General features: G+C 39.2%; 1 protein-coding gene and 2 long non-coding RNA genes across 4 annotated transcripts in view; 1 reads left to right on the top strand and 2 right to left on the bottom strand.

Moving 5' to 3' along the window:
* Window positions 1–27,069, top strand: part of LOC124049359 (sodium channel protein type 4 subunit alpha-like) — a 174,567-nt gene that overhangs the window by 84,441 nt on the left and 63,057 nt on the right. The window contains exons 10-16 of the mRNA XM_046370892.1: window positions 8,640–8,781; window positions 9,201–9,398; window positions 9,945–10,124; window positions 10,234–10,491; window positions 11,123–11,248; window positions 16,862–16,982; window positions 19,217–19,455. Of these exons, the coding sequence (XP_046226848.1) occupies window positions 8,640–8,781; window positions 9,201–9,398; window positions 9,945–10,124; window positions 10,234–10,491; window positions 11,123–11,248; window positions 16,862–16,982; window positions 19,217–19,455 (1,264 nt within the window). The remainder of the gene's footprint in view (window positions 1–8,639; window positions 8,782–9,200; window positions 9,399–9,944; window positions 10,125–10,233; window positions 10,492–11,122; window positions 11,249–16,861; window positions 16,983–19,216; window positions 19,456–27,069) is intronic.
* Window positions 7,535–10,041, bottom strand: LOC124049360. The gene is made up of 3 exons (XR_006841393.1): window positions 9,926–10,041; window positions 9,228–9,340; window positions 7,535–8,234 (listed from the first exon to the last, which is right to left on the bottom strand). It is a non-coding gene; the product is annotated as an uncharacterized LOC124049360 (long non-coding RNA).
* LOC124049361 lies at window positions 10,540–22,006 on the bottom strand. Of its 2 annotated transcripts, none has more exons than XR_006841394.1 (3): window positions 21,381–22,006; window positions 19,276–19,452; window positions 10,540–11,217 (listed from the first exon to the last, which is right to left on the bottom strand). It is a non-coding gene; the product is annotated as an uncharacterized LOC124049361 (long non-coding RNA). The 2 variants fall into 2 exon arrangements; XR_006841395.1 differs by lacking the exon at window positions 21,381–22,006 and adding an exon at window positions 20,278–20,413.

The following is a 27,069-nucleotide window of genomic DNA, read 5'->3' as shown; positions in this document are numbered from 1 at the left end:
TGTAGCGTCACATTATCTTCCCACTATAAATCATTTGGACACAGCTGGTGAAATGAACATGACTTAGCACTCTGCACTATTCTTGAGGAAAGCCAACAAGTGTCTGAATCAAAGCCAACAGCCCTTCATCCCATACCAACACACATAGCTAAGTAATGAGCCACTTGAGAACTTGTTTCACAGGGATTTTACAATAGCCAAGAGCAGTTGTCAGGCTGCTCTTCTCTTTTAAAATGCATGTAGAGCAGCACAACGTTCCACTGGAGCCAGTCCTGAGGAAGTAAACAGCACTGAAATCGCAGGATGTTATGGCTCCATTAAAACAATGACAAAGAAACAGATAACTGGATATAGTCGTACAATCAAAGGTCTGCCAAACACCATTTAAATCACGAGACATTAAAATTGTGTGGTTACAGACTTTTCACTGTATGGCCACCATCATGTGACTGATGTTCCACACCTGGGAAGCAGTCTTTGAGTTATTTGTCGCATGTACTTGGGACAAAGTCGAGAATGAATTTCAGTTCAAAGACATTGCATTTAAACTACAACATTGGCAACAACACAAACCTCATAAACCGTATTCATGCTGTTTGTTTGTATTCATGCAATGTTTTGTTCAAATCGAGGGACATTGAAACTCCCCTCTGAAGCTGTGAATGAAATTATGTGACAAACCAACAAACATACCAACAAAAACTCTGCTACCCAGCTAGCAGAGACAGCTACTCCTGTCAAGAGAAGTCTCATTGAACCACAGGTGTTGGACTGAAACCAGTGCGGCTGAAACTCTCAGACCATATGATACTACAACTGTATACACCACTAAATCTACAAATGAAACTGTCTGAAGGAGCATTTACGCTATGAGACAGCAAACTCTCCTTCGGAAACCACACAACTGAAAGTCTTAAAGAGCAGACTGGATCCTAGGAAGTTTCTTAGCCTCGATGTATGAGTTAGAAAAGGCTTTGTTGGGAATAAAGAGATCTAAGGCAGTCCAGAAAAGGTTAAGTAGCTTTTATTCCCTTTGGCTTTTCATTATCAAAAGTTCAACTGTGTCTGACACATTTTTCCTCCAGACTGAAGAAACCCTCCTCAGCAACATTTAGACTTTGTGGCATGAAAAGCTCCCCGCTGAAATAAATAGATCGCTGGCATTTTCCATAATGACATGAAGACCACGAGCCTGCTGAACGCTCAGCAGTGAAAGCAGAATAATACCAAAAACTAGCTTTCCTGAAAAACCGTGACCACCATCAGAGACTAAACTGAAACGAAGAGCTGTTTAATTAGAACAAGTGCCAGTGAAGTTCTTTATGTAGTTAAACAATATTTCCCCACTGCAGGTATAATAAAGGATAAGGTATCTTATCTTAACAACATTCATAGCGCTTGATGATGGAGTATTGGATGCATCTGTGAATTGCAGTGTACCCCTTTTCATTAAGTTTTATATGTCCAGCATTTAACATGATGTTTTGCTCATCTTTCTCATCATAAACCTAATGGTTTTGCTCAACTGGACACATTTGCATCTTTAATCTTTTAACTTCCAGTTGCGTGTTTGCATCAGTTTGCCCTGCTCAGTATGAATTTGCTTCTGTTCTTCTAGATTTGTTTTTTTCTTTTTTTCACTGGATGTGTATTGGATTTTGTTGTTTCTAATATTAGTTATGCTTTCAGTTTGAATACATCTTAACACTCAGCTGATTCTAAAAATAACAATTTATGGCATGCTTAGCTAATGCATGGAGTGCTAATTCTTCTAAGCCTGTAAATCAAGGGAGTGAAAACTCATTTAGGGTTCAAAGGGTTAAGATTAGACACTGTGGACGTCTCTTCAAACCACAAGACTGTCACTCAGTGTCGAAACCATGACTGTTAAGATCAGGTAGCTCTGCAATGGTTTGAGTCAGTAACATGCATACTCTGAAAAGGAATGTTGATGAATGTTTTCTTGGTTACTTTGGACAAGTCTATCAGGATCAGGCTGCTGTGAACACTCATCAGCAGACTGTGTGTGTGTGTACGTGTGTGTGTGTGTGTAAGTGCTTGGTAATCAGGAAGGTTTAGATGTTCTAATGATAACACATTGGAGACGACTGTTATTAATGTCACCAAATGTGGTGTTCAAAGTGCCACACACACACACACACAGAGAGAGAGAGAGAGAGAGAGTTACCACTCAGCTGTGATCAAAGCGTTGGTTCGTAGCCAGCCTTCTCTGTGCTGTGATGCTAACAGCTAGGCGACCCGCCTCAATAGTTTAGCTGCTATTTCAGGAGCTGCTGTATCACTGATGTGACATTAAAGCAGAATCAAAGCCAGAGGGATTTTCTCCGCTCGTCTCATGAGCTCTCACTGAGAGCGCCACACTGACCTTAAGTTAATGTAGACAATTTCAAAACTTCTCCCAAAAGTCCCCCAACCCTCTGTCCAGAGCTATGATTCCTCTCACAGAGCATGAGTAGTGACCTCTGACCTCTGACAGCCATTCTGTTGGCTTCTTGTAATGATGTTAATGGTTGTAAACACTGTATGTGCTCTAGTTCACAGGAGCAGCTCAGGTATAACATGAAAACAGATCAGCTATTTATAACATCTAATATGCATTTTTCCTAAAACTAAATTCAGATCGTGTGACTATTCAACCGTCATTCATTTGAGTTTATTCGGACTTAACAGCTCTGATTAATAATCAGTCCTGCTTTTATTTCATAACACTGTGCATACCAGATTATTCAGGAAGCTTACTTCCAACAGCTTTGGGACGGACACTAATTCTTGAAGCATGTTTAGATGAGATTGTATTACATTGGATAGATTTTACGTGATTACACTGGGTTTGATTACATTTGTGTTAGATTAGGTTATATTACAATAGACTAAATTCGATTTGGCAAGATTATGTTAGATTTTGAACTGGATATGTATGTGGATATGTATATGTGGCTGTATTACATCAAAGCAGATTAGAATAGGTAAATTAGAATAAGATAACTAAACTAGGACAGACAAAACTGTATAAGTTAAAAGAAGACAACTAAAGTCGATTTAGATTAGGCAAAATTGGATTGGACAAGATTAAATTAAAAAGATTTGATATTTTTTCGCGAGTTCAAGTGCATAGTTATTGAGTAAATGATAAATAAAATGACACTGTGGTCCAGGTGAATTCTGATAGGCTGCAGGGTGTCATTAATTCCGTTAAATCTTAGTAATGGACACCTTAGTAGTTCGAGTCAAAATGTTTGTGCACCATTCTACATTAATGCTCTGGCTGCCAACTTGTCAACATTAGAAATAAATGACTGAAAAACAAATCTGAATATCAAGACAGAGTGTATCCCTCCATTGTCTTATCCTCACCACAGGCTGGCAACTGTAACACACAAGCTGCAGGCAGCCTACGCTTTTTCTCTGAACTTACTTTGTAGACCATCACATAAGCGATCATTTCAGATCCCATTAGCTATTCAACTTGATCGCATTTGTTGGAGGAAAAACTTGAGTTTGATTTGGGGATAGTGCCACAGCTGGAGAGCTGCACAGTCCGCTTCACGTCAGACAGTTTTGGCCTCCACGTTGTCCATGAATTCCTGATAATGGGCACCTTTTCACACTTTATCGCTTACTGATCTATTTTCACACAATATGAATATTTTTCAGACCATTGAGACATGCACTGATTTAAACTGACAATATATTCAGTGAAGTCTTGAGAAGGTGTGGAGAGTAACACAAAAGTTTACACACACACACACATATACACACACAGTCCTCCCAACATAGATGGCACAAAACAATCTCCCCCAGCAACCAGCACTGTGATACAGTTGCTATAGCGATGCTAAGTACTCTCTTCCTCCTGGATTCAAGTTTACCTGAGGTGTGTGTGTGTGTGTGTGTGTGTGTGTGTGCGCGCGCATGCAGGAGGTCATAGGAAACAGAACTGAATGCCAGGGGGAACATGAAGTGAATATACACACACAGAAATCCCCAGGATATCTCCCAGAATAGCCCCAGCATGTTTGTCTTTGAATTAATCTTTATGTCTGTCTTCCTGCCTGTCCATCTCTCTGCTTCTCTTTTTTCTTGCTGTCTGTCTCTCCCTGTATCTCTAAGTATTTCACCTGTTATGAAACCACAAGTATTGTAAATGTTCTATTCCATAGGTAAGAGCAGAACATCCAGGTACTTTGCTTATGCTTCTTTGTGGGTGAAAACAGCCCTGTAATTTGACTTGTGGCAAAAGCAGATTTTGAGGTAATTTATTAACTTAAAATGAGAATGCCTTTTTATTAAGCCTCTAGGCACCCAAATCCCATGGCCAGTCACACACATGATCTGTGTCTTTATAAAGACAAAACAAGTGCTTAAGTGTCCTTTCAGTCTCTTTTCATAAAGTCTTATCACCACATATGCTGATGTATTTCTGATATTGCTCACTTTTTCTGTCATTAAGAGATCATATTTTTCTCTTTCAAAAGTCTGAAGTTTTTGATACTTAGTGTGATGGATACGATTTAATCAGTACTTACATGTTAACATACTTTTGATCAAACAAAAACCACACTGAGATTAGGAAGGGTTGCAAGCACAAACATTTCTCGTGACTTTTACTTTGAAAGAAAGTGCTTGGTGTCTCTGTACAGATTCAGTAGCCTTATGAGTTGACACAAAGTTTTTTATGGTTTAAAAAATAAATAAATAAATAAATAAAAATATGAATAACCAGTACTATGACCATTGCTGTGCTGTTCTGACCTGTTTTCAAAAAATAACCCACTTCTTTGTTTTTTATTCTACATTAATACAATATTAATGTAATGAAATCATTTTCCACTGCGTTCTCTAATTAATCAAACTATATTTAAACTAAATTTGGCAAATGTGTGTTTGAATCAGTGTAGATGTGTGTGTGTGTGTGTGTCTATGGTTGATGTAGGTGTGTAAGTGGCACACTGAGGGGCCCCCTTTAGTGAGAGTGGGGGGTCTGAAGTGGCGTCCCTCCATTAACACAGACAGAGGTGTGTGTGAGAGATAACTGCCAGCTCTCACACTCAGACACCTCACACACATGCACGCATACACGCACACACGCACATACGCACACACATGTACACACACGATACATGACACTCAGTCTCCTGTCTGTGTTTTCCAAACCTCTCACACACTCTTTACCTCCTCAAGCCCCTTAAACACACAAGCATACACACACTCAGTCAACCCATCAAACACACTTCACATCCACTCTTCACACTCACATGCCACCATGTTGACTCACTTGCCACGAGATGGGTGGATGGATGGATGAAAGTGGAGGAATGACCCACACACACAGCCACCATTTTGTGTGTGTGTGTGTGTGTGTGTGTGTGTGTGTTCCAGAGAGAGAGAGAGAGATGCAATGGCCTTGCTCCTACTTGATGTCAGTCTTACTGGCATCAAAATGACTGGCTGTACATGACAACTGGTTAGTCATACTTCCTGTGTGTGTGTGTGTGTGTGTGTGATGACATGTGTATGTTATCAGTGTAACTGTCTACAAATATCAGCTGCTCAGAATTTTCTCTGCTGTTACCGTAAATTCACAGAAAATTACCTTTGTGCATCTTTTTCACCTTCAGTCAACATTGATTGTTACTGTAATGTTTGTATCAGCAGCTCCATGTGATTTTGTTATCTCATCATGTAAGTTCAGTTAGTTCTTAACTGTGTTAAAATTGATTGCTGGTACCATAATGTTTCAACAAGCAGCTACTCAGCTTTTTACTATCACATTACAGGTGTGCATGACAAGTACTTGCTTTTACCATGATGGCTACATAAGAAGCCCCCCCAACATTAATTTACTGGAATGCATTAGAAAATGTCTTTAATTGTTTATTGTTCTATAATGCTGTACTGTAATATCAAGAAGGGCAGATTAGCTTATTGATGCATTGATATTAGTTTAACAACAATTGATGTCAGTTTACAGGAACAGTGTGTTCCTGTAAACTGACATCAATTGTTCTTACTGTACTGCAGGTATTATTACACTGCTACACAGCATTATTTTGTGATTAGCAGATGGTTCAGTAGTACTTAATTTGCTGTTTGATCTGTTTATTGTGCTATTAAAATTGATTGTTGTTGCCATAATGCTTTGACCAGCAGCTATTGCTTTAGTACTTACTTACTTTGTCTGTTTGCCTACCATAACATTTGGATAAGCAATGCAGTCAGTTGGGATTTTTTTTTTTTTTTGTTTGGTACCGTAGTGCTGTACTTTTACTAGAGTACTTAGTGCATATGACCAACTTTATGGTATTAATGAAGATATTGCTGTCAAATTTGCAATATCAGCTGTGTAATTTTGCAGCGCACAAAAAAGAAACAGGACTGTTTTATTGGTTGTCAGTTTCATGATGCAGATTCTATTGGTCAGTTGGAGATTTAAATGGCTTGACACTGGCTGCTTCTATTGAATGCTTCAGAAGTCCTTAACTTTGTACTGTATTAAAAGCTAATAACGCTTTTGCTTTAGGCTACAAGATAAGATTGGACTTCAGACGGACAAGTTTGAGCCAAAGTTGCTCTTTACAGAAAATTAAAATGAATGTACATGGCATGTATATAAAATCATGAAATGCATAAATAAAAGAACAGCTTGCTTTTAAAATAATGAATATAAAAATAAACAGTGGAATTAAATTATTTTCTAGTTAAAAAAATATGAAATTTGCTGCTTTTACCACAGCGCTTGGTAAAAACTTTTTGAAAGTAGGCTGATATAAGTTGTAGATACTGTAAATGTACTTTTAAACAATAATAACTGAAAATATCAGAGCCACCTTTTGGTAATTATATTTTCACTGCAATGGGATGACCATTAGTCTTGGTTGGGTTTGCATACATTTTTCTTAGCGGTCTAACCAAAAATAATATTTTGATATGTTCTTGTTCATAGTCCCATCATCTTCCCAACTTTATGCAGAGGTCATATTTTAATAAAAGTATCTACGATCACCCATGCTATAGTTACCCTGGTTTTATGTGTTTCTGAGTTTTAAAAAACAATGCTATAATTTTAGTTAGTTAATATAAAAACTGAATGTAACTGATTTTCCTCCAAATTTTTCATTAAATCTTTTTCTGTCACACAGCTGTATTATTAACACATTATGCAGGTGTTTTGTTTTGTTTTTTTTTTTGTTTGTTTGTTTGTTTTTTGTTTTATGAAACCATTACCAGCTCTCACTAAACGCTGTACAGTCAGGTGGTAATAAATACAGGCGGGTTGGCCGTTGATGAGTCACTGTGAGCCACTGCTTAAAAGCATCCCAGCTGTTGTGGTGGACCAGCGGGGGTGTTGCCAGCCTGATCGGGTCAGCACAGTAGGCTTGAGACTGCAGGGTTGTCGGTTTGAATCCCCAGATAGCGTCTGCACAGCAGCAACCTTTTCTGTGACTCAGCATGAAGCTCCTCTGTGACTCAGAGCTCTGTTCAACCAGAGGTTTGTTCATGCTGTGGTGTTCGTGATTCGGTTAATGTCACCCTCTTCTTGTGCATCATAACTCCTCCACACTCTCCAAGGCTATAGTTCTAAGTTTTAACACTTAACAAAACTACACTTCCACAAGTTTTGTTTATTTGGTAACAGCTGTTACAGGTAAGTTAACACACTTCACTTTTTGCACTGAACTTGAATTACTTGGGGACATTGTGGCATCAGGAACTATCAAACTAACTATCAAATAAACATTATGTTAGTGAGACAATCAACGCAGAATGAACAATATGCCATTAATATGATGTAAAAGCCACATGGACTCAGGCCCAGGTCACATTGCCACACATTATTTTCTTATTATTTTCATGCCACCTCTGAACTTGGACCTCCTTGCTGTTGGCTTTTTATAATGTTGGCTGAAGCTGGTTTCAGAGTCACCTTTGGGTGCCTGCTTCTGTAAGTTGTTGTGGGCAGAGGCAGCAGCTCATCGTTTCAGCTATAAACTGCAGCAGCCCTCCCTCCACTGACCAGCAGCATGCCACCAATAGGACTGCTGTGTATCAGTGGATCAGATGTGACTGTGTGGGCGGCGATGAATATGATAGGATACGAATGTGGAATTTCAATTATGATGAATGCCGTCCCCGCGTTATCTGCTCCGTCTCAGCAGTGACACGAGTGGGCTGGTCCCGGCTGCACAGCGATAACAAGCCCTCAGTCGTAAACACTGCTGAGGAAACAGAGCTGATGTTTGTGGCAGGCATAGATGGAAGGATGGAAAAATAGATGTGTAGATGGATAGATGCTGTTTTGAAATTTGTGACTGAAAGCTTTCTAAATGTTCCTACTGTACACCCACTTTATATGCAAACTTGTGCTGTTATATTTTCAAATTACAGATTTAAGAGCAACAGTAGGTAGTTATATAACCATCCACCGCCTGATGACCTGATGACTGGTTGGCATCTTTAAAATCCTTTAAACCTTATGCTCAATATCCACTGCCTTTCAGTTTCCAAGTGCAAATAAAATATGCAAATATTGTATATTGACAGCTTTTCAAAATATTTCACTGCTTATTTTGAGAGACAGTTGCCCTATAAGGCCTTTTGTGTGCATGTGTGTGTTGCAGAAAGTGTCCAGATGGGTTTGAATGTCTGAAGGCAGGAAGAAACCCCAACTATGGCTACACCAGCTTTGACACCTTTGGGTGGGCCTTTCTGTCCTTGTTTCGTCTGATGACACAAGACTACTGGGAAAATCTCTACCACCAGGTAACGTTCATGTTCAGATGTTCAGAGTGAAAACAAATGTTCCAGGACCAGCAAGTCTCAAAAATCAGAATATTATAAAATTGGTTATTGTGCTTTCCATACTATCTGTAATTAAACCGAAAAATTAGAAATGTTTTTTAAATTCCTGTATTATATACACACACAATCGTAGTTAAAATTCCCATGAACAGTGGCTGAGAAAACAATCTCATCACAAATGCTATAGGTGCATCCGATTGTATCACGTGATGTCTATAGCAGATGAACTGAGAGTTTAGTGAGTAACTCAAACCAAAAATGACCAAAAATGAAAAGGACAAGTTTGAGGTCCCCCATTTAACTTGTGACTTGGACATTTAACTTGTGTCTATGTGGCTGTAAGGACATTGTGGGTTTTCCTGGTCTGTGTGTGCCTGTAGACGTTGCGTTCGGCCGGTAAGACCTACATGGTGTTTTTCGTGGTGGTCATATTCCTCGGTTCCTTCTACCTGGTCAACCTCATCCTGGCCGTGGTCGCCATGGCGTACGAGGAGCAGAATCAGGCAACCATCGCGGAGGCCTGTCAGAAAGAACGAGAGTTTCAGACAGCTATGGAGAGACTGAAGAAGGAGCAACAGGTAACCTGATGTACTGACTCGAGGTTTGAACAAGTCTGATGTGGCTCTTGGATTTGTTAATGGTGTGCTGTTTAATTTTGGAATGTTCAAGATTTCATAATAGTATAGTAGTACATATATATTGACATATATGTCGATATGTATGTACAAATTTTCTATGTAGCAGCTGCAGAATTGTTTTAGGATTACCATGATTGTAAACTCTAAACCATAAATTCTACTTTTCTAAATTAGAGGATCTTGAATATGACACTATCTGCTATATTCCAGTGGATGAAAAAAGAAGCAAAAGAAAAGTGAAAAGTGCCTAAACTAAACTAGTCTAAACCTCAAGCATTCTGTCCATTTACGTTGTTTTATTTCCTATTGTCCTTATTTAGGAATGAATACATATTAATGTATGAATATTTATCATTCCTATCAGTTTCAAATCTGCACAATCCATCTTCTGTTTCTCTTAACCTTCTATTTCATTCGCTACATCATAATACAGTTTATCATGTTTTATTTGACAACTAAAGCCTCACTGTAAATCTCTTTGACCAGTGTGCTGCCCAGAAAACTCTTGACTCGGACTCAATGATGTCACCAGAACTATCGCCATTTGGTCTGCCATTGGACACCATTGAGCGGAGACGCAGTCAGGCACTGATGGGAGTGGCTGATGTGGAGGCAAACCTATCAGAGGAAAAGTTGCTGCAGGTGGACATGACGGATGGGGCAAAGGTAAAGGAAGAAGGATCTGGAGGTGTTTTGTATATTGAGGCATTAATAACACTGCCACAGCAGCATCTCTCAAGACAAAAAAAACTAAATTTTGAACATTCCCATTCAGTCCCTTCATCCCCTCCTCGCTCGCTCCTTCTCCACGAGGACACGGCGAAGCAGTCAGGTCTCCTCCATCTTCAACTTCCGTCTGCGGAGTCGCGGCTCAGAAGGAGAGATGGCTGACGACGAATACAGTGTCCCAGGCGATGTGGTTGAAGGTGTCGGAGGTCGAACCTACAGTGGCGGGACCTTCAGCGGCATCCTGTCCCACCCATGGCCCAAACGTCGACCGAGCACCTACAGCACTACCAGCAGGAGCTCCCAGGTGATTGAGTAGAATGAGATCAGAGAACATGGCATTGCACAGATTCTTAGATTATTTTTTTAGATGAAAGGACACTATCTGACCAGAAAGTATGGAGTTAAACAAAATTTGCTGAGTTTAGATCAGACAAAATGACATGAGAGATGTCATATGTCTTTTCTTTTTTTTTCAGCTGAGGTTGGATTAGATTAGAGATGAGATACATTTAAATAGCACAATGAAACTTCAGAAGAGATGAGATTTGGATGGAAGATCTGATTAGATCAGCCCAGATGTCTTGATTGTGGAATTTGCATTGAGGCTTTTTTTACATATGATTGGTTGATATGATATTAGGTAATGTAACATGGTAAGACTAGTTTATATATATTAGATAAAATGGCTTGTGATTAAAGGTTTGATATTACACTGTATTTCTGTAGAATTTAATCATGTCAGACCTTGGATGTAATGAGGAATGACATGACTCATGAGGAATACTTCAGCATGAGGATAGAGTCAAATAACCAAAACAAACCAAAACATTTCATCAAATATATGAATGAAGAGAAGAAAACTAAAGGTCCCACATCTCTGTGGTGTTCAAAGGCCTCCATACTGATTCTTAGTTCATCCCTGCATCTGTTTCCAGGTATTTTATCCAACTCTAAACGTCAACGGGAAGCTGTTTGTTGCCATGGACCAGAATGGGGTTTCTCCACCACCGCTGCAGGGGCAGCTGCCCGCCTGTACCATGGAGAAGGTCAAGGAGGAGAGTGTGAGTACTGTGTGTGTCACAGTGGAAACAATGGTGGAGCCTGCAGCTATCCAACACTCAGACATGTGAATTATGAATCAACGCTTTGCATACCTCCACTCTGATATCATGGGCTAAAGACACACACACACACACACACACACACACATACTCTACCATCTCAGATAACAAAGCTGCGGTATCCCACCCCATCTGTACACACACACACACACACACACACACACACACACACACACACACACACACACAGCACATACCCAGCACACATAGTGTCACTGCTATGGCATCATGGACTAAAGCCACACATACCGGAGCAGCCATGTTACTGAGGTGTCCTTCCTTTATGCACATACTTCCACACAACACACACACACACACACACTACCAATTACAGATTCTGTCTGTTGATCCAGTACCTTTACAGTACTCTATTGGTTCTTGTTATTTTTTTAAGAGGAGAAAAAGGAAAACAATTTGGGAACAGAATAAGTATATATTTTGCCATATGTACTGTATATAAAGGGACTTTCACAAAATGCCATTGTGAAGGGTGTTCGTCTTTGGCTTGGATCAGCAGCAGTAGGGAGAGGAGGGTTCATTCATTGTAGCTGTAACAAAATGGTTGAGTTTATAAATTCAGTCTGACCATCTGATCTCACATCAGGACACTGGAGAGAGTGTCACACATTTTACTAAGAATATAACAAATAATTTATGATGCATCATTATTCATTAAACTATCCAGTATAAGAATTAAAAGCTCCACCTTGAACAGATGTTAAGTAAGTGTACGTACATTATGCTGGTAATACCTGTCCTCACTCTTGACCTTTTTTTAAAACCACCTTTTTTATAAAACCAACCTGTTCTGAGTGATCACTTTTGTCTGTTTAGTTCCCTCTGCTGTGTGTATGCTGCTCGGTGCTGCAGTGTGTGAGTGACAGGTGTGTCTCACACACAGGCTCCAACAGAGAGGCCTCTCTTCTGAACTAGGAGTAGTGAAAATGCATCATAGACATAGACAAATGTCTTAATCCGATTCTTAGTGCTTTATTTAGGCCTGTCATATTATCAGATTTAACTGAAATAATTCATGATGAATATATTATTGCAATATTTATTATGAAGAAAAGAATTTCTGTTAAATCTGTCAAATTCATCTTTAACTTTGTGTGTGTGTTGTGTAATTTATCTCTTTTGGAGAGGCAACCAGATGAACCGATTAAAGATCCACACGGCCTCACGTCTGCTCTGATTATTTACACAGTGTTATCATATGTGTATCATTCAAATGCTCATCAATGCAAAGATACAGTGGTGTATTTCTGTGGCTGGAATACTGGAAGAAAAAAAACCTTGGAGGAATAATCTTGGAAGAATAATGTGTTCATTTACAAAGCACAGCCACGCACTTATGCAGGACTGAACAGGTTAAACATCAGCAAAACTGCAACAGGTATAGCTGTTATAGAGGAGAAACCTTGCCAGTTTTTGTGTCTGGTCACAGTATTCTACCCCCGCACCTACATGTAAGTACCAGTTAGAACTGCTAAGTGTTTTATTGGTACAACAGAATTATACAAAATGAAAGGCTCTATTATAAAGTGTTAGCCAGCCAGACTTTTGCTGGGGGAAAAAAAAAATAACACCTCTTATACTTTGCATATTTAATGTTTCTCAGTATTTTGCACCAGTGCTGTAAATCATCTGTGTGCCTGGAAACACACACACACACACACATCCTGTGTTATGTCCTGTGTGATAATCAAATCACACTGCATGACTCAAACACACACAGCAACAGAGATAAAAGCTCCATGCATGCGTGTGTGTGTGTGTGTGTGTGTGTGTGTTTTACATTTTCTCCTAGAGATTTATGTTGTTTTGTAGTGATACACTCACACAGGAACACACTCATGCTGGTAGCTTCATGGTCTGAATATTCTCCAAAACACACTTAGAGTCCCATGTCTAAGTGTGTTTTGGAGAATATTCCACATCTGTATCCTCACCTGCACAGATTGTAGTTTTGTTACATGTGTTTGTGAGTTTTGGTTTCCGCAGGGACATCATAGGCAGATGACAAAACCCATGCAGTTTGATCATCATCACCCTCTAATGATCTGATTGGAGACAATAAACCCACTTAGCTAGCAAGCTCTTCAAAATCACTCTTTCTTCCAAAAAATAATTTATGTGCTTCCCAAAATGATTTTCTAACTTATGAACTAACTGAAGTCTTATCTTCGAACAGCTGAGAGCCACATAGTTCCATGTCATGAGATATTTCATTTATTTTAATACTTGACTGGAGTTGTCTTTTCCCCGTCAGGCAGTAGATTAGAGTATCATGAGGACAAACATAGCAGCTCCACGCCTGGAGGTGTTCAGTCACCTCCACCTGCTGACAACCTGCCCTGATACCTACTCTGTTATATAAGAAGAAAAAGAAGGATGAGAAGAAGTAGTACAAAAGGAGAAGAGTTGAAAGTTGTTTTAATAGTAATGCTGGTAATGTAAAAAAAAAAAAAAAAAGAAGAAATTTAAATTGTTTTTAAGTTTAAAGTTAAGCTGTCATGGTTCTGTCAATATCTGTTTATATTTTTATAACTCTTTTTACATGAGAACTAGTTTACAGTCTCATTTTTGCAAAACCACATCAGTTGACAGGGTGAAGAGAGAGGTTCAGATGTAAAGAACTTAATAGGCGTTTTCAATTGTGAAGATATTATTCAACAGCTGTCTCTTATCCAAGTCCAGTTGCCTTGAACAATTTTAGAAACATTTGGGATAATGTAAGCACAAGACTTAAGGAAATAGGTAAGACAGGTTTAGTCAGTTTAGAAACATTTTCACGTGGAAATTTTACATATAATAGATTTAACTTGCACATATAACCTAACTTATGTAATTAACTTAATTTGATCCAGACACATATATTTCCCTAAGCCTAATCAAGTAGTTTTGGTGCTAAAACATTGCCAAACTGCAGCCATTTCACAGAGGAAATCACGTGTTTGTTGATTATACCTGTTGTTGGTGCTCCTCAACTGCCATATAAGTTGTTGTGAGAGTCATTGGCAAATAATCTTTTCTGTCATTTAGGTATGATGATGGATTGGACAGATTCATATAGATTCTGCAGACACTTGGCCCAATAGACAATTTGACACACTGCAGGCACAAGGGACCCCAAGAGCTTCTTGAAATAAATGTGTTCTCTTTTAATAAATTGGGTAGTCATTGTTGAAAATTCAAAATGCTCATCTTAATGATTTGCTGTTCCCGGTCAATACAGAGACGAATGTGAAAGCACTCATTTTGTTCTGCTTCAGGAAAAAACTTCATATCCCCATAGAAAAATGAATGAAAATTCCTGCACAGTTTTGAAAAGTTACCTCATGCTAAATGGTGGCCCACAACTACAGTTGTCATGTAGGAGTTTAAAGAAGTTCCGAGTTCAGTATTTCTGATTCCATACGTCTATGAGGGACATAGACGTGTCGTCGTGCTTGTCCTCCTGATGGAGAAACGAGTGGGAGGAGGAGGGAGGGAGCACACGCTTAGCTGACACGGAAATGTTACCATGGCAACCCACAGCAGCTAAGCTAAATTAGTGCTCAGCTGGCTGCTGTTGGTGTGTGCTTCCTTGTGTGTGTGTGTTTCCCTGGTGCTTCCCTGCCTGGCACACAGACAGGATGTAGGCGCTGTCGTGGGCGGTGACCTTCAGGTCCATGCGTCACATCTCATTGGAGGAACAGTTACCAGGAAGTGTTATGTAATCACACCTGAGCAAATTAGGTTCATCCAGGTTTATCTCTGAGAGGTCTTAAACTCCCCTGGGCCACTGCTGGGTTCATTTTTATATATTTATGCTGAGCTTTATGCTGCCACTGTTCAAACCTATAGAACTTTTTTAAAATGTAGTGAAGGCAACAAAGGTTTCATAGATAATTGAGAAATTGTGAGGAAAATTTAGGGGAAATGTGCATAAAGTGCTGTGAAAACACATCTGGAATATTCCCATTTGAAGGAAAAGTGCAACCATGAAAAAACACTGCATTTTGAGTTTCAAATGATCCCCTTGGTCTTGGAAACATCAATTAATGAAAAACTTTCAGTTCAGCTGTTATTCACATCACATCTTCATCGGCAAACATGGACAGGAAGTCCTTAAAGTGCTCATACAAAAATGTGAAATTTGAACAACTGCAATTACATGACAATTGGGCAAACTTCATCTTTCATGTGAGAACAATCGCAAAGCAAATTTACAAGTTTATGTACACACTTTCCACCAAAGAGGTCAGCTGTTAGTAGCTCACATGCTGTGCTGCAGGCGTTGGAACCTTGCAGCTGTTTGATTGATCATTTCATTATAATCAAAAATATTCAAATCTGGTTTTTGAAAAAGTATTTGTTATATATTATTAAGTATACTTCCTATACTTAATTGGGTGTGAGCTCTGGTTGCTATGGTAACAGTAAAGAACATTGTGTAACGTAGCTTTACAGGCTGACACTTTTCATTTCTTGTCTAATAAATTTGAATTTCTATATAAATATGCATAATTTATCTCATCTATCAAACTATTTTCATTTATTTATCCAGGTTTTGGTTCATGTAGCAGGTAAAATAAATAATTGTCTCTTTAGTTTGATCCTCTTGGTCCTGCTGGGGATTCTGAAATGTTCCTGGGTTAGATGGGATATATCATCTCTCCACCTTGGTGTCGATCTGCCCTGCAGTCCCACCTCCCCACAGTAAAGCTTCCAGGAAGCATCTTGATTGCATCCCATGGTAGTTTTTTTAGTTGTTAGTTGTTGCCACCCAGGACTAATGTCAGCAAGCAAGAGTTGTACGTATATGACCTGACCTGACCTGATTATTAAGATGATTTAAAACTTTAAAGCCTTTTAAAGCCACCTTTAAAACCACGACCTTTCAGAGGTGACAGCTGAAGTCATATTTAAGGAAGAGTTTGTTGTTGTTATTTTCCTTTTTTTTTACAAGACTGTACAGCTCAGCTGATAGCTGAAAAATATCCAGCAGTCTTTTTAGTGAGGATGACAGAGCTAAACACACACACACACACACACACACACACACACAGCAGTGGCACACTGATTTCTCTGATTCATTGAACAGCAGTTATCACCTGCTCCCCTGTTGCCCTGGAGATAAGAATCGTGCATACACACACAAAAAACACACAAGGAAATCAAGGAACTATGTTTGGCCCATTTGACCAGACATAAATCTCTCTCTCTTTCTCTCTCGCGCTCTGTGTGTGTGTGTGTGTGTGTGTGTGTGTGTGTGTGTGTGTGTGAGTGATGCCATCACCACAGTAACAGATAAGTGGATGACAGCTTATTCTCATGAATGAACCTTAAATATGTGATTCTCTTTTGGAAAAAGAATACCCCCTCCCCCACCGTCCAAAAAGTAATGTTGCTGACAACACTTTTCTTATAAGAGTCACGGTTTGTTGTGTTTATGAATTTTTGAGTCTAAATTTGAACAGTTCATTACAGTTTTAATATGGATCTTGCAAGTTCCGAGTGATTGTTTTAGTGTACTTTCACACTCAGGTGATTCTCTCTCTGCCTCAGGTTCCCACGTCCACCACAGAGCTCAGCACAATGCTGTTACCTCGCCCTTCGTCCACACAAGGCTCAGAGCGGAGGGGGAGGGCCCTCAGTGCTGCCAGCTACATAACTGACGCCATGGAAGGTGAGGAGCGACACCAACAACATAACATTTAAAACTTTCAAAATAAGAACAGAAAGTTTTCCATGGTCATGAGAAAATACACATTTCTGATTGGCTGGCAGGTGTGCAGGGACAATTCAAACACATACAGTATCTGGTCAGTTTGCTTTGTTTTCTAGTCAACAGTTTACCCATGAGTCAGTTCAAAAAGACTGATGCTGTGAGTGAAGATTCTTCAGAACCTTGTGGTTTTGTTTTCTGTTGACATATTGGTTTCTAAATTAACCTTTTCATTGTTTTTTCTTGCATTTTCACATTTCTCCTGAGTTGACTTTTAGATTTTCCAGGCAACCATTGGTTTCTGTTCATTTCTATGAAAATTAATTTAGACAAACGTAAAATCTGCTAATAACATGTTACATTGAATTAAGTGAAAGAGGAGTTCTGCACCTTCTTCTCTTTCTCATTTATATTTTATGTGTTTTTGTGACAATATTGGACTGCAACCTTGTCTGACTTTTTACCTCAGTGTGTGTTTCACTTTTATGGGTGGTTGTGTGTGTGTGTGTGTGTGTGTGTGTGTGGAGGTGGGGGGTTGATTGTGTAACCATGTATTTGTCAGAATTTTGCATTCAACTGAGTCTGTTAATGCTCCTGTGTCTGTGTGTGCTTGTATAATTGTGTGTTGATATGGGATTGTGTAACCATGTCTCAGTTTGAATCTGAGTGTGTGTGTGTGTGTGTGTGTGTGTGTGTGTCGCTGCCCAAGCCAACCCCAGGGGAACACTGGCTTTGTTTGTGCCAGAGAGACAGAAAGAGAGAGACATAGAGACAGAATGAAAGAAAGAAAGACAGAAAGAAATAAATAAAGAAAGAGAGTGTGTGTGTTATCCTGGTTGCCCTCATTAACCATGAGATTATTCCAACTTCCTCTGTGTGTATGTGTGTGTTTGATGATATTCATGTATTAGATTTTTGGGTTCATTTCTGTCCAAATCTGCATTCATGTGTGTTATAAATGTGTGTTATAAATGTGTGTGTGTGGTAGGTCTGCTGAGTCACTGTCTCTCCCTTCGGCAGTCGCTGCTCTTAGAGAACAGATCATTATACAGGAAAATACAAAAACTCCCTGCTGTCCTCCCCCCATCAGTCTGTACACTCTTCCTTCCTTCCCTTTCTTCTGTCCTTCACTCCAATGCTAACCCTTTTATTCGTTCCTTTTCTTTATTAATTTCTCTTTTATTTATTGTGTATTTGATGGTTTTATGTAACATAAAAACTGAGCTCTGTGTTCTTGGCTGAGAGACATTAGACCCACTTAAGTTATGTATCTCTCAGAAAATTTGTTGAAAAACATAGACTTTAATTTGTAATATCCTTGCCAGAAGTGCAGATTCAGGTCACATGATTTGGACTCGCAACATGAATCTAATGACTTTAGACAACTGATATTCTCACCATGTCAGAAGTCTGACATCAAAACTGTGTTACAGAAAGTTTTTATTTTCCTGCCACAGGATATAACAATGTTACAATTTTTATGATTTTTATGTTGTATTTTTAAAAAAAAATATACCAAGATAGTATTGAAAAAAGTTTTGTATTGATGGTAGCCAATCAGGAGGACTTTAGATGACACACAATAACCTCAAATTATTACATTTCTTTAGGCATTAAAAAATATGAAACACATAAAAACATTTTGCTCTGACACAAGTGAGATTATTTTAAACTAATTCATATGAATCTCAAGAAGCATTTATTATTTCTAAAATTTACTAAACATGGACATGGAAAGCACAGATTTTATGAATTGAACTTGTCTCAGGACACCATAGCCAAAACCTGTGACTCAGAATGACCTTTTTGTACCTGTGAATCTATTTTTCAAGACTACAGACTCTGAACTGATTATTTGCAGCCCTTGTTTTAAAGGAAATTCATGTAATGTCTGTCATGCTTGTTTTGCAGGTTTCATTTCTGATAAAATGCCAGCACTTGAATGCACCTCACACACAAACAGACAGCCCCAGAGAGGAGTGTTTATGTGAAACATTTTCAGTCAACATCAGATTAATTAACTTATTTCTCTCACACTCTGTCGCTCTTCCAATCCTAAATCAATCCATTATTCACTTTCTTCTCATCTATTAACTGATTCATTAGTTTTGTCTCCTCTTCATCCTCCTAATTATCTAATGTCTGTCTGCACTTTTTTCACTTCTCTTTTGTTTGTTTTGTCTCTGGCCATGCAGAACTGGAGGAGGCCCATAAGAAGTGTCACCCTTGCTGGTACGTCTTTGCCCACCGTTACCTCGTGTGGGAGTGCTGTCCCTGCTGGCTGCGGGTGAAGCAGCTGGTGAAGATCATGGTGATGGACCCCTTCCTGGACCTGGCCATCACCATCTGCATTGTCCTCAACACACTTTTCATGGCCATGGAGCACTACCCCATGACTGACGAGTTCAACGGCATGCTGAGCATCGGAAACCTGGTAGGACAGATGGATGGACGCATGTAGGGATGGATGCATGGGTCTTGTGTGCATCTTGTAGTAAAGCAGTACGTTCGGAGCATAACTGGAAATATTTGAACTAGAGCTGTTCATTTTCTTTCAAAAGAAAACATCATTATGTTAATGGTTCTTCAACTTATTTTTCTAGTAGATCAGATGTGACTGGAGTCCAGCAATATGCACGTAGTATTCAGTCTAAGCTTATCTTTAGCGTCCTGTATTGCCTTTGGTCTTAGGTTTGTCATGGCTAATATCCAAGTTGACTCTGTGGCAGATGCTCGCAAGTCCAAGTCAAATCTCAGGTCTCATATGGTTGCAATGAGCTTTCTATCATCTGCTGCATGCCATCCGGTCTGGTTAGAACAACGCATAGCTATTTCTAAGAGGTTCAAAGCATGTACTGTGTTATCATCACTCCTGAGTATCAGCATTGACAAGTTCTTTTGTATGTGATCACTTTAAACCCCCCTTGTATGAAAAACAGATCCCCATATGTGCCTCAGCTGCACAGCAAAGGACAAAATTTAACTTTCTCCATTATGTATGAAGGCTACAAAGTGTGAACAGATAAATGTGCGGATTTGGCTCCTATTTGGCTCCGGATTTGAATGCCTATTAATGAAATTTCTGAGTACCATATTTTCTGGACTATAGAACACACCTGAGTTTAAGCCGAACCCACCAAAATAAAAAAAAATAATAATATTTGTACATATATAGGCCGCACTTGACTATAAGCCGCAGGTGTCCACATTGTAACATGACATACGTTTTCAAGTTTGGACTATCTGCTTTTATTACATCTGAAAGCTTTTGTTGTCTTTTTGCATTGCGTCAGTTCTTCACGCTGCCGTCTCCAATGTCTCACCATTGATTCATTTACGCCAAGCTTACGTGCAGCAGCTCTATTTCCTTCTTGGGCAGCCAGTTCGATTGATTTTAAAGCTGCGTCATATGCATTTTTTCGAGTGTTTTCCATGATGACGGTATGTGCATGACACGCAAAATGACTGTTAAAAGTTACGCTTAAAACTAGTGTCTTCCTCTTCGCATCACCGGGCCGTTAGCCCATAAAAATCTATAGATTAGCCACATCGTTGTTTAGGCCGCAGAGTTCAAGGCGTGGGAAAAAAGTAGCGGCTTATAGTCCAGAAAATACGGTACATATTTTTAAAATAATACATGATGTGACTATGTCTATAGAAGCCACGTAAAAGCTGTAAGAGCAGTTGCTGTGAGCAAATATTAGTATAGTGAAAATAGTTAATATTAATTTTAAATTAAATCCCCCTTGATACACATCCACTGCATCTGCATTATTCAACCTTTAAACGTTATATTCTGTCTAGAAGTGATTCATATTTTCACGACATTTATCAGATTAAGAGATTTAATCTTTCCTGGAACATCTTGCAAACTTTTGTTGGAAGAGCAAGAGTATATAATGTGAACCTCTTTACTAGGTGTTTACCAAGCATGTTTGCGCAATAAACAAACTTGAGGCAAGGCACTTCAGTTTTTTAAAAGTTACAAAGAACAACCCTTGGATGTATGAAACCTCACACCTCTTTTTTAACAATTTAAACTCCTCAGGATACAAAGGGCAAAAATAGACACTGATTTCTTTGCTTTTCTGGAAAAAAGTGTGTGTTTTTCTGTTTTAGTAGAAAAGCGAGGTGAGTTTCACTATTAGAGCTGACAGAACCGGGTCGGATGGCTTTAAACCACTGTGACTAACTCCGGTGTTTGACCCTGCAGGTGTGCTGACGATCTGACAGGAACTGATAGGTTGATGCAATATGGTAATTGGTTCACCTGAGGTGTGAAAGACTCAAGGCCAAAATCATCGTGTTGATCACACCTGCACACACACACACACACGCACAACACCACAACACTTGTACCTGTCCAGCAATGTCAGGTTTCCTCAGCTCAGGCTCCAGGCAGCTGTGTGGGGCAGAAAATGGTAATACAGTTTATAAGTAGAAACTTTGGCTTTGGATCAGCCTACAGCAATGGTGCTCAATCACTGGAACTAGGCCTAAAGGGAGCCACTGTGGGAAGTATTGCCTGGATAGAGATACAAGCTTTTATCAAACTTATGATGGCCCAATTTTCAGTCACAGTGTGTAATTGTCCCATTACTTGAGTGGATGAGTAAACCTGACAATGAGTGATTGATTACCATTGTCCATGAAGCAGTGAATGATGATAAGATGTGTTTGGAGAGCGCTAAGTGAAGGAGGACTTCAACATTAAACACTGAAAACTAAACTTTCTCCCTGCAGGCAGCTTCTCAAACATGCCACCTGTCTGTGTGTGCAGGGTGACCAGTTTCTTCAGTCCTCACTTTGCTGAACAGGATTTGAGAAACTTATCGATGTTGAGCAGGTTTCTTGCATACAGATGTTGCTTTCGAATCTGCCTTCGATGCAGAAAATCATGGGCTTGACCAGCAACAAAAAATCAAAATCTAAGCTCAACTTCTCCATAACCAAATAAATAAACAGATAGATGTGGAATGCTTTCTTAGTCCACACCTGGCTTGGGAAAAGGTCATGTTTTTAGCCAACTGCTCCCATATTCAGACTTAACTACCAGTGTGAAAAGCACCCTCAAATTTATGTCTTACTGCGCTAGATTAAAGCTTCAGTATGCTTCACATGCAGTTCCTGTCAGATTGTCGGACATCTGAACAGAACTATGAACTATGACCTACATCACCAATGTATGCATCTTCCTGAAACTGATAATCCAACTTCATTCTCGCACAACAACCGGCCGTATAGCTACCAGCAGTTACATGATATCCCTCTGTCACCTCCTCTGCAGTTTGTTGTAGCTTTGTACTTCTGCAGGGTAAACAGTCCAAACTTTTTCCTGTATTCAGTTTAGAGCAGTTCAGGTCTCAGATAAAGGCTGAGTCACATCATTGGGATCCGATTGCAGTCTGGAGTTGCTAAGTTCTTTAGAGTATAAAGCCTCTAATCCTCACAGATGTTTACATAGCATTTAGCTAGCCTTTCTGATGGATAGAAGAGCCTCTGCTGTGTGTGTGTGTGTGTTTATCTGTGTGTGTTACGTAAGGTGGTGTGTGGATGATCATGTCAGGACATTACTGTGCTGACAGAATCAATGTCGACTAATGCCCTCACTGTTTGTTGTTGTTTGTTGTGTGCTCATCAGCTTTGCTCTCTGGGTTTCACATATCAATATTTCCATGCTTGTAAAGATCTAAAGGATACATAGCATTTAGTGGAGGCTTTTATCCATACAGCCACACTGTGCATTAAGGGAACAGCCTCTCCCGAGTGTACATAACCTTCAGTATCTCTAATAGTGCAAGTGCACAATATGAAATGTGCGCTATATGGATGGACAGAAACTGGTTTTGTTGGCACATTTTGGTTGAAATTTCCTTTTGTTAAATCTACTGTAGACTTAGACTTAAATGTCATTTCACTGTGCTTCAGTCATTAGGCTGTCAGCTAACTAACAAGCTGTGAGTGAATATCCGTCCCATGTATGTTATTTTTAATCAACACAAAAGGTGTTAGTGGTTGTACTGAGCAGTTTGAACTTTTTATTGAGATCAAACAAATATTTTGATCTAAGAGTCAGTAACAGGACACATTTGAGTCACTTGAAACACCAGAGATGTGTCCAGCAATTCAGAGATCTGGAAGTGGCTTTTGATTAGTGATATATTTGGCTAAAATCCTATGTAGTCAATGTTTTGACATTTTGTAAGTGTTTTTATGAAAATAAAAAAGTAATTAGAGCCCAAGAACTCCTCAGAAAAACCAGGCTAAAATAATTTTGTCCAGCATCATATAAATCTTTTCTGCAGATTAGAGAAATGTGGCAGTCATTGAGAATTAGATTTGCGGCTACATCAATAATATTTTCACAATATACCCAACTAGACGCAGGCCACAGGTCTGCTGTTCTACAACCCAGAAGCAGATATTTCTCCTTTTGGTCCTTTAGCTTGTTCTCATGTTGCTGCCACAGCAGGCACTAGCGATCTCCTGTTCACAAAGCTAAGCAGCTACTCTTCTAATGTGGGCTTTTAGTATGACTCACTCAGACCTCCATTTTCCCTGGAGGACATAAGGACCTTGTAGACTTGTTATGAATGCCTTAATAGTTTTGATAAGAAATTGCCTCAAATTTTTTTCCCAGTCATATTAGCAATTGAATGAAAAATGAACCTTAAAGTCGGCTGTTTTGTTTCTTTGTAGAGACAGAGACAAAGAGAAGACAGTAAAGGAGAAACTCAACATAGCTGTGTGTTCGTGTGCATGACTTTTGATAAATGTGCCACACACATTGTTAGGTTGTTTCTGGGGTTTAGGAAATGTGGACTGAAACAAGCGATTTATTATCATAAAAATCCATACATCCATATTTCTGTATGCTTCTAGCTGCTCTGACCAAAGTAAACTTGCCAGTCATTCTGCATGTGTCCTGCTGCTTACTCATTACATCTGCCTGGTTGTGACAAAAATAATCACGTGTCTCTCTCACACACACAGTCTGTGTCATCCTCACTCTGCTGATGTTACTGTTATTAGTGAGTGCTGATGTCAACATCGTCTGTTTGTGAGCCAGCAGCGTGCGAGCACACACACACACGCTGGTCAGGATAGTTCATCCCTCAGTCAGTGAATCAGAGACTTTGCCTCTGCAGAATCACACACACACACACACACACACACAGTGTCTGAACTTCAATCCTAGACACACATACACTATACAGAGAAGAGTACTGGGGCACCTGAACAGTATACCAACAGGGACTTTCAAGACATTGCATTCTAAACATATAGATCTTTGCAGCTATAACAACCTCCACTCTTCTGGTTAGGCTTTCCACAATTTTTGGGATTATGTTTCTGTGGGAAATTTGTCCATTCATGCAGCAAAGCATTTGTGATGTCAGGCACTGATGTTGGACAAAAAGGTCTGGTTCAGAATGTCTGCTCCAGTTCATCCCAAAGGTGTTGGATGGGGCTGAGGTCAGGACTCTGTGTGGGCCAGTCAAGTTCTTCCACACCAAACTCATCCAACCATGTCTTCATGGACTTTGCTTTGTGCAGTGGGACACAGTCATGCTGGAATAGAAAAGGGCCTTCACCAAACTGTTGCCACAAAGTTGGATGCATAGCATTGACCAAAATGTCTTGGTATGCTGAAGCATTAAGATTTCCCTTCACCGGAAGTAAGGGGCCGATGCTTTTGTCTATATTGTGTAGCTGTGTTCTCAGCGACACAACTATTGGTAAATGTCCTGCTCCAACAGAGGTATGGATCAAATCAGTATTAAATTAGATGTTGCTAAGTCTGCCTGTTTATGTGTGTTTGTGCATATATACGTGTGGGACACTTAGAGATTAAAGTTTTAGAACTATTAATATAGTTTTAGAACTATTATCAATGTGTTGTTTCATATTTGAATGAACATCTCATATTGCAAAAAAAAGTTGTGATGTGTGTCCAATATAAATATAAAAATACAATGCACTCATTTGCAAACAAACTTTGTTGATCGAAAAGGAGAAGCCATACGAAAAGCTAGATGAATACCTAAAAAATAAATAAAACAGCCTCTTTAAAAGATGCATATGTTAATTTTATTATTTACTATTATTTGTGAATGTGTTTACTACTAATTGCACTGTCCAACTGCTCTTAGCTGTACTGAAATATGAGGAGACACACAGTGCCTTGCAAAAGTATTCACCCCCCCTTGGCATTTTTCGTGTTTTGTTGCCTCACAAACTGGAATTACACTGGATTGTTTGTGGATTTGCATCATTTCATTTACAGAATATGCCTACAACTTTGAAGATGTGATTTTTTTTTTTTATTGTGAAGCAAACAACAAATAGGACAACATAACAGAAAACTTCAACGGTCATAACTGTTCACCCCCCCAAAAGTCAGTACTTTGTAGAGCCACCTTTTGTGTCAATTATAGCTGCAATTCGCTTTGGATAAGTATCTATGAGCTTGTCACATCTAGCCACTGGGATTTTTGCCCATTCCTCAAGGCAAAACTGCTCCAGTTCCTTCAATTAGGATGGGTTCCACTGGTGAGCTGCAATATTCAGGTCTGACCACAGATTCTCAATTGGATTGAGGTCTGGGCTTTGACTAGGCCATTTTAACACATTTAAATGTTTCCCCTTAAATCACTCGAGTGTTGCTTTAGCAGTATGCTTAGGGTCGTTGTCCTGCTGGAAGGTGAATTTTCTTTTTATAACCAAACCCTGACTTGTACTTCTCAACAACTTTGTCCCTGACTTGTTTGGAGAGCTCTTTTTTTAAATATATTTTTCTCATTTCACTTGCAGATCCATTACATAAAATTCAGATTAAAAAACATTTAAATTACAGGTTGTAATGTAGCAAAATAGGTAAAAGCCAAGGGGGTGAATACTTTTTCAAGGCACTGTATATGACATAGTGTAAACATGCAAGCAGCGTTATGCTGTGGCCAAAATGTATGCAAATAGTATTCCCTCAAGACTGTGCTGATGTGGTGTAACCTGTTCTGATTTATAGCGGAGTAGTGTTATGTTTTGTTAAGTAGGCCTACTAATGTAAGCCCAACAGAAGTGGTTAATGGCATGATTTTTTTTTATGTCATCACAGGTGGTATTTGGTCAGTTTGGGCACTCAAAAATGTGAAATGCTGCCAATAACTGTTACCATTGAAACCGTTTACCTGTGGAATGTTCCAAACAGGTGTTTTTGAGCAGTACACAACTTTGCTTTTGTTGCTCCTTTCTCAACTTGTTTGAAACGTGTTGCTAGCATCAAATTCAAAATAAGCAGACATTTCAAAAAAATCAGTGATGATGAGGTAAAATATTAAGTATATTGTCTTTGGGCATGTTCTAGTTGAGTACATCTTAAAAAGGGTTAGGAAATTATCCCTTTGTTTTATTTAGGTTTTACGCAGCGTCACAAGCTTTTGCTCATAGGTGATTGATTGATAACTACATATTGCCTAGCAACAGCAAGATGCATCTTACTGTGTAATTGGGATAAGAGCTGCAGAGGGAAATTCCATCACAAAGCAGTTTATTTTATAGACATCCAGTTTGATCACAGCCTCTGTAAGTCAAACAAAATACGGCAAATTACTGACAAAAATGAAAACTAACTTATATAAATATAAATAATGGCACCAGGGAATGACCAAACAGTAAACTTTACATACAAATATAATGTATACTTAAATACTTAATTTTTAGTTAATATTATTTCCAGTTTTTACACTTCCACATATCACAAGAAAAATGCAAAACGTCGCCTGACCGTTGAGTTTTTAAACTACTTGATGTGTGATGTTTTCCTCAGCAGGTGCACTGAGGCCAGAGGCTGCTGCTGATATTTGACAGCTGAACTGTGTTTTACTTCATTAACGTCACCCTGCCTGATGTCAGCACACTGTCACACAGACACACACACTGCACTGATCAGTAACACAACACCACCACACTGCACTACAGTTACACTGCCACAGCACGGCAAGCTGAAACACGCAGCAACGCAAAGCATAACTAACCTGCCCCTGTGATG

Source organism: Scatophagus argus, chromosome 18 (assembly GCF_020382885.2).
Source record: "Scatophagus argus isolate fScaArg1 chromosome 18, fScaArg1.pri, whole genome shotgun sequence".
NCBI classification, from domain to species: Eukaryota; Metazoa; Chordata; class Actinopteri; family Scatophagidae; genus Scatophagus; species Scatophagus argus.
This window is presented reverse-complemented; position numbering and strand designations above follow the sequence as displayed.